This window comes from Rhinichthys klamathensis, unplaced genomic scaffold (genome assembly GCF_029890125.1).
Source record: "Rhinichthys klamathensis goyatoka isolate OS25496 unplaced genomic scaffold, OSU_Roscu_1.1 h1tg000235l_1, whole genome shotgun sequence".
Classification (NCBI taxonomy): domain Eukaryota; kingdom Metazoa; phylum Chordata; class Actinopteri; order Cypriniformes; family Leuciscidae; genus Rhinichthys; species Rhinichthys klamathensis.
Window position 1 is genome coordinate 897,639 of NW_026606758.1, and position 14,560 is coordinate 912,198.

At 38.1% G+C, this 14,560-nt stretch overlaps 1 protein-coding gene across 3 annotated transcripts in view; it reads left to right on the forward strand.

Moving 5' to 3' along the window:
* The window catches only part of atrnl1a (attractin-like 1a), a 261,486-nt gene that overhangs the window by 233,694 nt on the left and 13,232 nt on the right, over positions 1–14,560 (forward strand). For all 3 annotated transcript variants that reach the window (XM_056265511.1, XM_056265510.1, XM_056265509.1), the window contains one exon: positions 13,505–13,613. In XM_056265511.1, coding sequence (XP_056121486.1) covers positions 13,505–13,613 — 109 coding nt within the window. The remainder of the gene's footprint in view (positions 1–13,504; positions 13,614–14,560) is intronic.

The following is a 14,560-nucleotide window of genomic DNA, read 5'->3' on the forward strand; positions in this document are numbered from 1 at the left end:
GTATATTCAGTAAATTATTCAGGGCTTCCTTAAAGAGATGGGTTGCCCAAAATTTTATTTCTGTCATCTTTTTTTACCCTCATGTCATTACAAATCTTGACTTTCTTTCCTCTGTGGAACACAAAAGATTTTTTTTAAAAAGATCAGTCTTTTTTCTCTTCCCCATACAATGGAAGTCAAAGGCAATGAAGTTGAAACATCCTTCAAGATCAGGTGAATCATCCCCTTAAGACCAAATTAGCTGATTAATTCAGGCAACCCAATGACTAATTAATCGTTTTAAATAGTATTGCATATTCTCCTTTTTCTATAACTAAAGTGACTCTTTTTCAATTCAAATTTTCCAGATAAAACTACATTTCAGGACAGTCAGTTTCTCTTTCATTGACTATTTTTGGCTAATCTTTCTCTGTATATCAGAGCCTAAACTTGATTGCAGTTATTTTTGATGTTTGGCCTGGAAACAAATCTCATTCAAAGTTTACTAACTCTACACTTCCTATGAAACTAAATTAACAGACTTCCTAGTAACTCTTCACTGGAGAAACAAGAAATTGAGGCTGATTTTGAGTTCAGCAAAACAAACAACAAACAGCTCTGTCTATTGCATACAATTTCATATATATACAGTAGTCAACATTTGAAGTGGATCAAAACCTTTCATCAAAGTTATACATGAATTTTGAACAATACCCGTTCTTGTCTTAGGACAACTTGGATTAACTTTTTTGATCCACTTCAAATGTTAACTACTGTATACACACACACACACACACACACACACATATATATATATATATATACACTCACCGGCCACTTTATTAGGTACACCTGTCCAACTGCTCGTTAACACTTAATTTCTAAGCAGCCAATCACATGGCGGCAACTCAGTGCATTTAGGCATGTAGACATGGTCAAGACAATCTCCTGCAGTTCAAACCGAGCATCAGTATGGGGAAGAAAGGTGATTTGAGTGACTTTGAACGTGGCATGATTGTTGGTGCCCGAAGGGCTGGTCTGAGTATTTCAGAAACTGCTAATCTTCTGGGATTTTCACGCACAACCATCTCTAGGGTTTACAGAGAATGGTCCGAAAAAGAAAAAACATCCAGTGAGCGGCAGTTCTGTGGGCGGAAATGCCTTGTTGATGCCAGAGGTCAGAGGAGAATGGCCAGACTGGTTCGAGCTGATAGAAGGGCAACAGTGACTGAAATAACCACTCGTTACAACCGAGGTATGCAGCAAAGCATTTGTGAAGCCACAACACGCACAACCTTGAGGCGGATGGGCTACAACAGCAGAAGACTCCACCGGGTACCACTCATCTCCACTACAAATAGGAAAAAGAGGCTACAATTTGCAAGAGCTCACCAAAATTGAACAGTTGAAGACTGGAAAAATGTTGCCTGGTCTGATGAGTCTCGATTTCTGTTGAGACATTCAGATGTTAGAGTCAGAATTTGGCGTAAACAGAATGAGAACATGGAACCATCATGCCTTGTTACCACTGTGCAGGCTGGTGGTGGTGGTGTAATGGTGTGGGGGATGTTTTCCTGGCACACTTTAGGCCCCTTAGTGCCAATTGGGCATCGTTTAAATGCCACGGCCTACCTGAGCATTGTTTCTGACCATGTCCATCCCTTTATGGCCACCATGTACCCATCCTCTGATGGCTACTTCCACCATGTCACAAAGCTCTAATCATTTCAAATTGGTTTCTTGAACATGACAATGAGTTCACTGTACTAAAATGCCCTCCACAGTCACCAGATCTCAACCCAATAGAGCATCTTTGGGATGTGGTGGAACGGGAGATTCGCATCATGGATGTGCAGCCGACAAATCTGCGGCAACTGTGTGATGCCATCATGTCAATATGGACCAAACTCCCTGAGGAATGCTTCCAGCACCTTGTTGAATCTATGCCACGAAGAATTGAGGCAGTTCTGAAGGCAAAAGGGGGTCCAACCCGTTACTAGCATGGGGTACCTAATAAAGTGGCCGGTGAGTGTATATATATATATATATATATATATATATATATATATATATATATATATATATATAACTTTCTGACATTTGCAGGCAACATGAGTATTGCAATTACTTTATTTTATTATTATGGGGGAACAGAAGTTTGTCCCAGTATATTATTTGACAGTTAGGTCATTGACTTTCCAAGTGTTTTTGTATTTGTTTATAAGTTACCATCGTTAAATTGCTTCTAAAATTAAATAAGTAGTTTCAGGATTAGACAGAGTTAGTGAAGTTTGTGGCATCATATCTTAAAGGGTTAGTTCACCCAAAAATGAAAATTCTGTCAGTAATTACTCACCCTCATGTTGTTCCAACCCCGTAAGACTTTTGTTCATTCGGAACAACAATTAAGATATTTTTCATCAAATCTGAGAGCTGTCTCACTCTATGTTATTGAAACTTGCTGGCCCAGAAAAGTTAGTAAAACATTGTTAAAATAGTCCAAGTGACTATAGTGGCTCAAACATAAGTTTATCAAGCGACTAGAATACTTTTCATATATATACTGCATCTTGCACAAAAAGTTAACAAATGGAATCCTCTAGTTTCTCTTATGGTTGTCTGCAGAATGGATGTTTCTGTAATAATTTAAACAAGCTCTTAATTTTTAGTAAATTGCAAAATGCAGCAGATTTTATGTGTGACTCTACATTTATTTGATTCAGAAAGCAGATTACAGCTCTGAATTACTGACAGAAACTACCAGGCACGTAATACGCATATGCATGACGTCATCGTCTTCAGAGATTCACGTTTTTGTTGTTTACATGGAGACCGTTTTCAAAGTACAGGCACAAAAAAACGCCATTGTCGTATAAATGCACGGCCAAGGCGCATAAGAAGTTTTACGTTTTTAGTTGAAAACTGCGTCGTGTAAACAGCCCCAGTCACTGGACAGAACCAAAAACACAATGAAAACAACAGAACCAAAGAAGCGCACCTGTCATGCCGCCCACGCTCATCAAGATGAATGGAAATACCAAAAGGATAGCTTTCTCTAAGTATTACAGACCTGTGACCCATTTTTAAGTGGCGACCCACCGAAAATCACTGATTTAGACCACTCAGTTCAAAAAAGCACAGCTAACAAGGCAACCAGAAGCACAACAGCTAGCCTGACTGCGGCTTGCAGGCTGAAAATGAAAGACACTCGGCGAGAGTGTTTCTGACACGCTTCGGAGAACCTGCCAGCCACCCGCATCCCTCTATTTTATTTAATCTCCTTCTCTCTCACGTACACTGTCTCTCCCCATCTTTCTCTCTCAGGATCTCTTTCTCACACTCTCTCCATCTCTCTCTCTCGACCAGCAGATGGCCTGTTTGCCTTTTTGTCTCCCTCTCAACTCCAATCATTTCCAGCATTTTTGCTCTCTGTCAGGCCAACTCAGCACAAACAGGCGCACACGCACTCACGCTAATGTGTTTCCCAAGGTACTGACAGGTGTATGAGTAAGTGTGCCTGGCGCCGTAAGGCAAACATGACGGGCTGGTGTGGAGTCTGCTCAGTTTTATAACATTACTGATGCGCAGACAGGAACATAACACAGACCTGAACCCAGGAGCCGTTAAACTTTCAGTCAAGTATGAGATTCAATCTAAGCCTGATGGATCTGTATAATACATATAATACACCGGTGCACCGCGCAGGTGTCGCTCATTATCAATCACGCCTGTATTAATGTATCAATTTCTTTTTTTTAAAGAAATTGGACAACAATAAAGACATTTATAATATAAAAAATATTAAGCAGCATGACTCTTTTCAACATGAAATGTTTCTTGCGCACCAAATCAGCATATCAGAATGACTGAAGGATCATGTGATACTGAAAACTGTAGTCAAGGCCCGTTCCCACCACCAATGATAACTGTAAAGACAATAACGATAACTATATGAATGTCCACACCAACACACAATATTGGTCTGTATATTCTAAGCATGTGCTACAGTTCTGTCATCTGCCACTTCAAATGCTCAAACTCTTTAAAGTCACTTGGATTCTGATTAGCTGTCAATGTTTTCAGCAGCTGAAAGTGATTCTACCAATATTCTCACTCTGCTGTCATTGTTGCCTTGGTGTGAATAGGCCTTAAAGGGCACCTATTATGCTAAATTCACTTTTACATGGTGTAAAAGTTACACTAAACGTGGCGTGGTCATGTGGAAAATCACATCATAAAGCATTTTGGCCCTCGTTTACACCTAGATTTAGGCCCCATCCACACTACTGCGTTTTAGTTTAGAAACGGATAATTAAAACGAATACGATCTCCGTCCACACCAGCGTTTAAGCTGCGTATTAGAATTGATCTCCGTCCACATTAAAACGACTGAAAATGCGGATCACGTGACCATTCACTAACACTGGGCATGCGCGTGCCGGTGTAAACACAACTTCATTGATAAAATTATCCCACCATGCTCTGTCTGGGTTAACCCCAAACCGACGCTCCATGTACGGTCAACACTGCCGCTGCACACGGGAATTGTCACAGATCGCTCGAATAATAGCTTGACTTGAGCGTTGACTTGTAAAATGCAGAATTTACAACAGCTGCTAGCAAAGATATACGCCATGACTGATGACACCCAATCATAGAGCCGAGCGTGAGCCTCTCCTACGTCATCGTTTCTAAAGTCCTCCGTCTTGACCCGTCTACACTAAAACGCCCTCGGTGATTCAAAACGAAAAACGGATCGGCAGCGTTTCTAAACTTCTCCGTTTTGGCTCTCCGTTTTTGCCGTTTTAGTGTGGACGGGAGGTGCAAACGTAGCAAAACGCAGTAGTGTGGACAGGGCCTTATTGCTGTTCACTTGTGATCTGAAACCTGAGTTGAATGTTGTTAAACTAATTTACTAGTCTTTCTATAGAAATATTTTCATTTAGGATATCAAAGTATAGTAATGCAATTCTCTTTGTGCTGTAATGTTTTGCACAAAACTTTAACTGGGTGCTTGACAACCATTTTTTGCACAACCAATGTTTTGCTTCAATGCTCTAAATCTGGCCCTAAGACACTGCCATTTGACTACTGAAAAGCTGAGATATCTCTCTTAAGGCCTCTTTTAAATTAATTAAGAATTTCACCATTGAACCTCCATCATTTTGTGGAAGAAATGCAGCAGACTTTGTCAGTGACTTCATACCTAGAGGACAGGGCTGAGAGCTTCAGAGTAAACAGTGTTAACTACAGTGCAGTCTGAGGCCACCCTTACCACTTCTTTAAATTGCCTTTTTCTTACTGCTTGTCTAATTGCTTGTCATTTAGCAGGCAGTTACATGTCATTTAGCAGGAGTTTATTATCCATAACAACTTACAGTACACTAATTACAGAGTCTCACTAGTACAGCAAGGGGTTAAGTGCCTCGCTCAAAGGCACAGTGTTCATAGAACCGGATGTTGGGATCAATGTTGTGATTTCAGTAACCCTCCATTATATCATGGGGGTTCTACAGGCTTTTCATTTTCATTTCAGTTTTTAGAAGACATGTTTATAGTAAAGTGTCTCACTTAAAGTGCTGTTATTGTTTTCATGATGAATACTTCAATATGATTGTGTTTGCCAGTAGTTATGCAGCTAAATAATTAATTAGAATAGCGTTTGAATGACAAGGCCTATTGCATTTTATAAATTGGCTTCAGAAATATTTTCTATAGCATAGTTTGCTTTAAAATTGACTTCCTAAAAACTATATCTTTCCGAAGACCTTAACTGAATGGCAGCAATTTAAAATTACATTCTGATTAAAATTAAAATTTGTTATTGATCATTAATTGGATAGATGCTGTTTTCAATCATCTTCATCATACAGGATATCTAACATTTTGTTTTTAAGTTTGAGTATGTGAAACTATTGTATAATATTTATCATTTATAATATTGATCAAGTTATCTTCATTGTGTTGGATGATTGCACCACACTTTTTCTAATATTTTACCCATCATTGTACACTGTAAAAATATTTGTCTGGAAGTTAAACACATAAAAAAAAAGTCACATCGCTGACTTTAAACTGAATACGTGTTGTATGTGATGGCTTCATGATGTGATATATATATATATATATATATATATATATATATACTGTATACGGAATAAAATTGTGGTGCCATAATGTGTAATACCGGTTTGAAATAAAATCAGGAGTTAAAACTATTGCAAAGTATAGACAGCATTGTCCGTAACGTAATTTTAAATGGATAGTTTAATTCCAGCCAAACTATAGACTCAGCGATGCAGTTGTCCCAACTGAATCTGGTATCAATAATGTTAAAATCATTTTCTTTCAGAGTCTGCTCTCTATTTTGCCAGAATGTTTTCTCAGCACTGCTGATCATGCTTTACGTCCCATACGGTATATACATCCCAGTTCTTGAAGGGTAGACATCTGTGTTGGTTGACAGAGAAAATATGGCAAAGACACTTGAAACATACTCCACTGAATTGTTTTGGATTTGAATGTATTTGACCAGCTCTCTCTTTCTCCCTATTCATACTTTCATTTATTAAATGTATATTTATTCATTCGGCAGACACTTTTTCCAAAGCAACTAAAGTTTAAGGTGCATATTTTACAGTGTTATTCCCTTGCAACTGAACCCATGATCTTGGCATTGCTAGCGGCATGCTCTTACAGTTGCGCTGCAGGATCTGTCCTCACAGTGTTTATTACCTCTTTATCACTTTATTTGATGAAGTCTTCACGCTTTATCCCTCCATGATTCACAGACCTGATGGCCACTCAACAAACGTTCCCACTGTTTTAAAGCCGCCTTTTGAGAACGAAGCAGGGACTTCACATTCAGCGACTGATGAAGTTCTGGCTATAACAAACGACTGATGTGGGTGCATAATGTTTGAAGGCAGCACATTCAGAATTCAGGACGCACCACCTACCTCAAAATCCCATAGAGCAGTCAGAGCCCCTTAGGGCTGTTTAGCCACTCTGGAGTGGGAAGATGGAGAGGGAAATTCAGAAAGTTTGCTAAAAAGCAAAGCTCTACCACATTCAGGTGAAGGATGTTAACACAAATACAACTTTTTAACAAGCCTTTTGTTTCTCTAAATGTCAAATATTCCAATATCAAAACATAAATTTGAAACACTGTTGATCCAAAGGAAGTCTTTAGTGGGCATACCATTAAAAATTCCTTTGGGAGTAAGTGTGTCGACTGTTTTGGTATTTTTATATACTGTATAATATTTTTCATGCACCTGTATCAGTTGTTTTTTGTATTTGAGTGCTTTTTAGCATTTGTAAATGTCAAATATAGAAATTACTTTCCACCGGTCATGAAATGTCCTACACTATAAATGTCGCATATGAATATCCACCCATATCTTTTAGTAGATATTTCTCTAAAGCAACAGCCACTATGGGATCTCAGTGGGCCCATACGAGGTATACCACTGCCCAGGACCTGAAGTCCTCCCCTGAAGGCGCCTTGCGCCCCTTTCCTGATTTATATGCTGTATTACTTAGCTTGATTAATTTGGATCACCTCACCACCCGCTCTGAACAGTCAATCTCTCCGTTCACACCCTGGATCAATCTGTCATGAAGAGTCCATCACTTCACTGTTAATGCCCTTCTTCTTGAAGGTGTCATTTTAATAAAATAGCTATTAACGAGTATTAAAATTAAATGTACAAATATCCTGCCCAGCTCTGGCGGATGAACAGGCTGCTTCAGCAAGTGGGGGATGGATAAATCTGAGCTAATGAAGGCTTTTAAAGAGATTAATGCTTCACCCAAGAGAAGCCAAGTCCTGCTTGGATGCACACTGTCTCTCTATCTCTCCCAGTCACTCCATTTTTCTTCCCCCTTTCCCAATGTTTGGGGCCACTGCAACAGGTGCAAATGTGATTATAGTTCCACTGCCACCTCAAAATAGAATTGAACGCTTAATTCACATTTAAAACGTATGACTGTTGTTTAGGGATGAATCTGTATATGCCTTTAAAAGCAATTATTTTCACTATCGGCCATTGGGCTTGTAAACAGCTGATGATCAGGACCGATTATATCCTGTCCATCAAAAGGGGTCAGAAAAACCTCAGACTGCAGCTCATACTGTGTGTAAAAAATGTCTCTTGCATTGAATTTAGGGCGGTCAAAGTTAACGTGACAATAACGCATTAAAGTAACAACAGGTCGTTTTTTGCTCTCGGGCTCCCCCTACAGTTGGGAAACAGTATTGTCCTCTACTACTGTCGTAAACTGTCATCCTACATGCACGTGCATTTGTTGACAACCATGATAGCCCTGAACACTGTAGGAGGAGGTCACATGCAGGTGTTCTGCTTGCATCGCGTGTGAAATGTCTTCATCCCAGGTACAGTGGCATATATTTCAGCATGTCATATGAATATAATTTCATGTTTTTTTTCTTTTTTTTCTAACGACAAATGATCGCGATGCTCACGTTTACAAGCCAGCGTCATTAGTAGCCTAGTCTATTGGTTACCGTTTTACTGAATCTATATGATACTTCAATGCAATGTTTGAGTGGTTGATAATAACCATATATCGTCAATATTATAATATCAAGCTACCATAAATGAACCTGCAAATTTTACAGATTTGCATTATAGCTTGAGGCAAGACAAATAAACAAATATCACAGACATGTTAGGTATCCTAAAATATGATTTTATTAATAATCTTCCTCCTTTCTTTGTACATGTTGAGTAGACTACACTTTTTAGGTCAAACATTTGCTATTTGCATTTCATCGATTGCAAAGTTCAAATCAGAACGAGAATACTAGCGATAGCTAACCATCAAAAACTAGAATATCGTTTACTAGCTACCAGATTGATAATTCGCTACTACTCTAGCGAATTAGAGAGGTTAGAGAGAGGCATTCTTTTTTCGATGGGGGGTTCGATGCTCCCTGCACACGCAAGGTCTCTCGCTCGCTTTCTCTCTCTACTGTCCGCGCGCGTTGGAGCACAGTCTCTGTCTCGCGTGCGCGCTCGCTCTAGATTCCGGGAGATTTGAACTAATTTGCGGTATAACTTGTCGATCACGAGTGGCTCAACAGGTAGAGATCTATAGATAAACTCATCTTTCAGGCATTTGACCGACCGGGTTGACAATTTAGCGTGAGAAACCGGGGGTGTGGCGTGTGAGCGTGTGAAACCAATTAAATGCGGGTGTCTCACGGCCAATGCGTGAGAGTTGGCAGCTCTGCAATGTTGATCCTCGTTCTGCCTTTAACGCGATCACTTTCTCTTTTTGCTTTGCTTCGATAAAACCTTTGCTTTCTTGTTTTTCTGTGCTGCTTCGGCCATGACTATAACATTTGGCTCGCAAGTCCGTTTTTAAGGAAGTGGGGGTGGTGGTGGAAGTGACGTATATGCCGTAAAGCAGTCGAATTTTGTAGTTCTCTTTGTTCGCCGGTTACTACCCGAAACCCGAAGTTTAAAAGTACGATTAAAAACGCTACAGACCCCGTCAGGCTATGGCAGACGTGTCATTCAACCTATTGTAAGTCGATGTACCATCACAAGAGACTTGGAAATATATTATGAAGGCTGAAAAGTTACCTGTTGTTACTTTAACAGTTAAAAATATAGAGACGTTAAAGCAGAGTCTATTTGACCTCATGAATCACCCGTAGTTCAAGCCAGATCTGCGTTTTTTTCTACACCAAACATTATTTGTAGCACGCCTCCCATTCAACTATCGTAAAAAGCTTTGTGCTTTGTTACTTCTGATAAGAAATTTTGTCATTTTTTTCACGAAAATCAATCAATAAAAATATGACGTGGCAGGTCGCCTCAGTTCAAGCGGCAATGCAGAGCACAAGATCTCTTCCTCTTTAATACAAGTTATAGGGTTCCCTTTATAGTTTACTTTACAGCATTGAGAGATTTTTTACCTTAAGAAAATCAAACTATCGGCATTGGCAGATATCATTCTAAATAATCGGTTATTGGTATTGGTGGAGAAATTTAGTATCCATGCATCTCTAATGTTGTTGCATTAAATGAAAAATACAAAACCAAGTGTCTTTTTTTTTTTTAAAGGCACTTTTCAAGCAAACATTTCTCAAAAAGAAGGCTAGGTTGGTAAAATTATAAAGTACATTTTATCAAAATTCATTGACACTTTCTGGTGGTCAAATGTTAGTTGTTGTCATAATGGGATGAACCACCTGTGTGAACCTGAAAGCTTACTTCATACATCCATTAAACATAACATTGTAACCCGCGCCTAAAAGTAATTGCAAAGATGACTTAGAAAAGTGAAGTCAGTTCTGAAATCTTTTGTTTGCTCTTTGTTGGTCACTTGGTTTGATATTGTGGTAAAACTTTACAATAAGGTTCATTAGTTAATCTTAGTTAACTACCTTAGTTAACATGAACTAAGAATGAACAATACTTCTACAACATGTATTAATCTTAGTTAATATTAATTTCAACATTTATTAATACGTTATTAAAATCAAATGTTGTATTTGTTAACATTAGTTAATGCACTGTGAACAAACATGAACAGCTGTATTTTTATGAATTAACATTAACAAAGATTAATAAATACTGTAACAAATGTATTGCACATTGTTAGTTCATGTTAATTAATGTATTAACTAATGTTAACTAATTAACCTTATTGTAAAGTGTTACCAGTATTGTTTCTAATGTAATGACATCCATACATTTTTAGTTGTGTCCTACTTTATTTTATTGTTATAGACAAAACTATATGGTATTAGCATTCAATCGCTCCAAAATCCTATTTGTGTATTCTCAAACAAGGAAATATGGAGTGTATAATTCATTGTTATTAGTATCATATTATCTTTCACCGAATATATTTATGTGGTCCAATACTTTAGATAGATGTCAAAGTAAACTCTTTGTAGTTTCAGCCATTTGCATAAATTACATTACTGTATGTCATAATTAGGTGAGATAATGTTTATACATTGTCAAACACTCCCCCACCCCCTTTTTTCTCCATAAGAAGGAACATATTGCTGAGTGCAAAGTTAATGGCCATTGTATTTCTACATCTGTTCCCAAGGCGCGCTCAGTGGCGGGTTCATTTGGAAACTGATGTATGACGGATTGAGGATTAAATGGAACCTATTTCCTTCAAGTTGATGAATTCATCATCTCTGAAACCTAACACAAACATAGGTAGCACAACCTATAATTAGTCTGTACGCTTCAGCACTTAAACCTATTAGCCACATCTGTCAGAGGGAAAGGAGAAAGGGGACAAGAGAATTTGTGCTTAGTCAAATGATATGAGTTTTTAAGAGGGAGAAAAAGAAAATAGGCAGACGTGGATAAGAAGTTAAAAAGAAAAGAAAGGAAAAAGAAAAACTACTCTGCAGAACTTTTATAATTGTGCACTACTTCTATGTCCATTCACACAGCGGACATTGATTTAGAGATCAAAGGTTAAAAGCTTTAGCTGGCAACTACTGAACTGAAGCATCTCTATCACTGAATACCTCAGACAAGATGTAAGTAAACATTGCACTCCTCTTTGACCCCTGCGGTCAGTGTACACCTCCCTATAGTCAGACAGTCAGGCGTTCAATACAACAGCTCACCCTCAGCCGTGACCTTCAGACCCCTCAGAACAACAGTCGTAAAGCTCTCACTGCCTTTTGTCTTCAATTCATTTACTTATAAATGTCGTTTATAAACGTTTGCATCCCTGATATTTGTTTTGGTGGCTAAATTAGTGTAATATTACACATACTGTATATGAACCCACGTGGAGTTTTGGAAAAACACCTTAAATGCAGTTTTCCACTAAGGTACAAGTGAGAAGATGCACTAGTTGCAAAAGTAGTCGCTCATATGTGTTAAATCACAAGGTTAAAGCTGGCAGATTTCATGTCCATATTTATTTGGAAAGCTACAATTGTCTGGATAAGAAAACATACAGAAGTAATTTGATTTGGGAGACTGGCATAGATTTTTTTTTTTTTTTTTTTTACTACATTTACACTACACTTTCTAGTTCCAAATACGCTGTAGAGAGTGGTGGTGTTAAATATAATATTTTGAACCCATAATAGAGAAAAATATACACAATGTATCGCCAAAAATATACAACTGACTGAAGCAGAAAAGAATCTTGTCATTCAAACACACTTTTAATGTGTATAACGGAGCTTCTATAATAAACAAACACCCAGTGGTGGGCCAACTGCATGCATTAATTTTTAAAGCTCTGCCCATTTTGTTTATGCACCATAAACAGCCCTTAAAATGCAAATGAAGGAGAAATCCACTTCCAGCACCTGCTGGTGCTTCTCTGTGTAGTTTAGGGATTGGACTGGCCTCATTTACACTCAATCAATCATAAGCCCTTATTTTACTATCGAATTTATGTCACCTAAACAGATGATGGGATTCCGACATGGTTTGGTTGTGGGCTTAAACAGAAATGAATTAGCCCCTTTGCCACGTCGCATAGTGGAAAACAAAATCTTTGTTTTAAATTGTCATAGTTCATCATCTGTGACAGCTGAAAGAAAACAGATTGTTTTTGGTGACCGTGTCAGGAAAACTATAAATGTGTGGTGCCATCAACCACATACTGCTTTGAATACACATTTATTGTTTATTGACCATCATACAGCCACCATCTAATAAGAGGGTCTTCTCATTCGGTTGGACTGCTAGTATAACAAATCGATCATCCTCGATTATCCTGTCTCATGAAATTAGACAATGATGCCGAGATGCTCATTCGGAGTTTATTTTTATGTGTCTTTGAAGATACAGTATCTTGTTATAAATATTTTGCAGTCATATTTAATAAATGACTTTATAGCCATCAAGCCCATGTCATCTGCCTCACCACATGCATTCTAAACAGTGTTGTGTTTGGTAAATGAGTTTTAAGACATTTTGTGTAAGTGAAGAAAGCTAAAAAATGGCACTTTAGAGATGCTACATCAATTTGAGATCAAAATTTAGCCACCAAGTTTTGCATCAGACTATTACTGATGGCAATTTCATTCAGTGGCATTTTGCTCTTCTGAAGTGCAGTTCATGGCCTGTTCTTTCAGGTGTTTTTATAGAAGGAGTGTGAAATGGTGAAAAGAGCAAGACCATTTACTGACACTCCTTTACTTTTTAAAATGGAAAGCTATTAAGGAAAACCTCCTGTGCATCTTTGACTGAGACACTTTTGCCTTTTTGAAGAAAATGCTGGAAAGGCTTGACTGAAGCATAAATTACCTTAAATGCAGGCTTTAATGTGTGTAAATTTTCTAAAATGGAGGAATAAAAAAAGTTTAAATTATGGTTTGTTTGGTTGGGGTTGGGGGGAGGGGAGGTTTGAAGGTTTGTTCACCATTAGTTGAATTAAGAAAGCTTTGCATCATTCTTATACTTGTTTCTTAGTGGCTTTTGTTGCAGAAAATTCTATATCTGTCTTAAAGTAAGTTAATCACTCATCTTTTTTTTATTTTTTTTATTCTCAGGCTGGTCCCATAGCTGTGGAGCCATGTTTTGGGAATTGTGCTGCTGTGCAAACATTGCTGATGAGTCTTCCACGGGCATCTTCTGGAGTGCCTCCCCCCGGCCAGTGTGGTGAGAATTCAACATTCAACATTAATTTAACATCTTAGCTCTGCTGTAGATGAAGTTGCAATTAATCTTCCACATGCAACTTTAAGATGCAGTTGTGTACTCATTAATAATTTAGATTTGGTAGGTTTGTTTACATTAATTTCACTAGAGCAAAAAATCTCTAAACCCTATAAAAAAATGTCACTGGCATTGGCCGGTAATCAAACCCTGGAAGAGGAATGTGGGCAGAGTTTCAGCTTAGCATGCAGCTACTTGTTAATATTTTTGATTTGTTAAGTGTATTTACATATTTATATACTTATTTTTAGCTATAGCAGAAATATCTAAAGCATAGTTAAAAGAAAATGACAAATGTATTTCCCAGGAATCGAACCCTGGCCATTCTGAACCACCAATGCAAGTGAATGAGAAAAGTGGGCGGAGTTGCAGCTTTAAATCTTTTTATATATATATATATATATATATACTAGATTAAAAAGTAAATAAAATAATAGTAATAATAGAAAGCATTAATTGTAAGATGCTCTGAGCAGCCAGATGGTGTAATTATGACATCTACCAGCAGGCACTAATGAGGCGAGCTAGCCAAACACTGACCCTTTAGATTCTGGCTGTGTACATCTTATATTTTTCCCCTCCTGTCCTTTCTCTTTTTCATTCTCATTTAACCAGCCAAACACTGACCCTTTGGATTCTGGCTGTCTACATCTCATATTTTTCTCCTCCTGTCCTTTCTCTTGTTCATTCTCATGAATTGATTTTCTCATTGTTTCTGTGGTGTGGTTGTGCTCATCATGTAACCGTGATGAATGAGCTGCTGTAAATGGGACTGCAGCAGGAAGTAGCGGTTCAGAGACACAACACTTGCGGCACTCTGCAATCCAGCAACATCCTCTGACTGCAATATGACACCGACACCACTGCACCTCAGTGAAAGACAGAAAAAA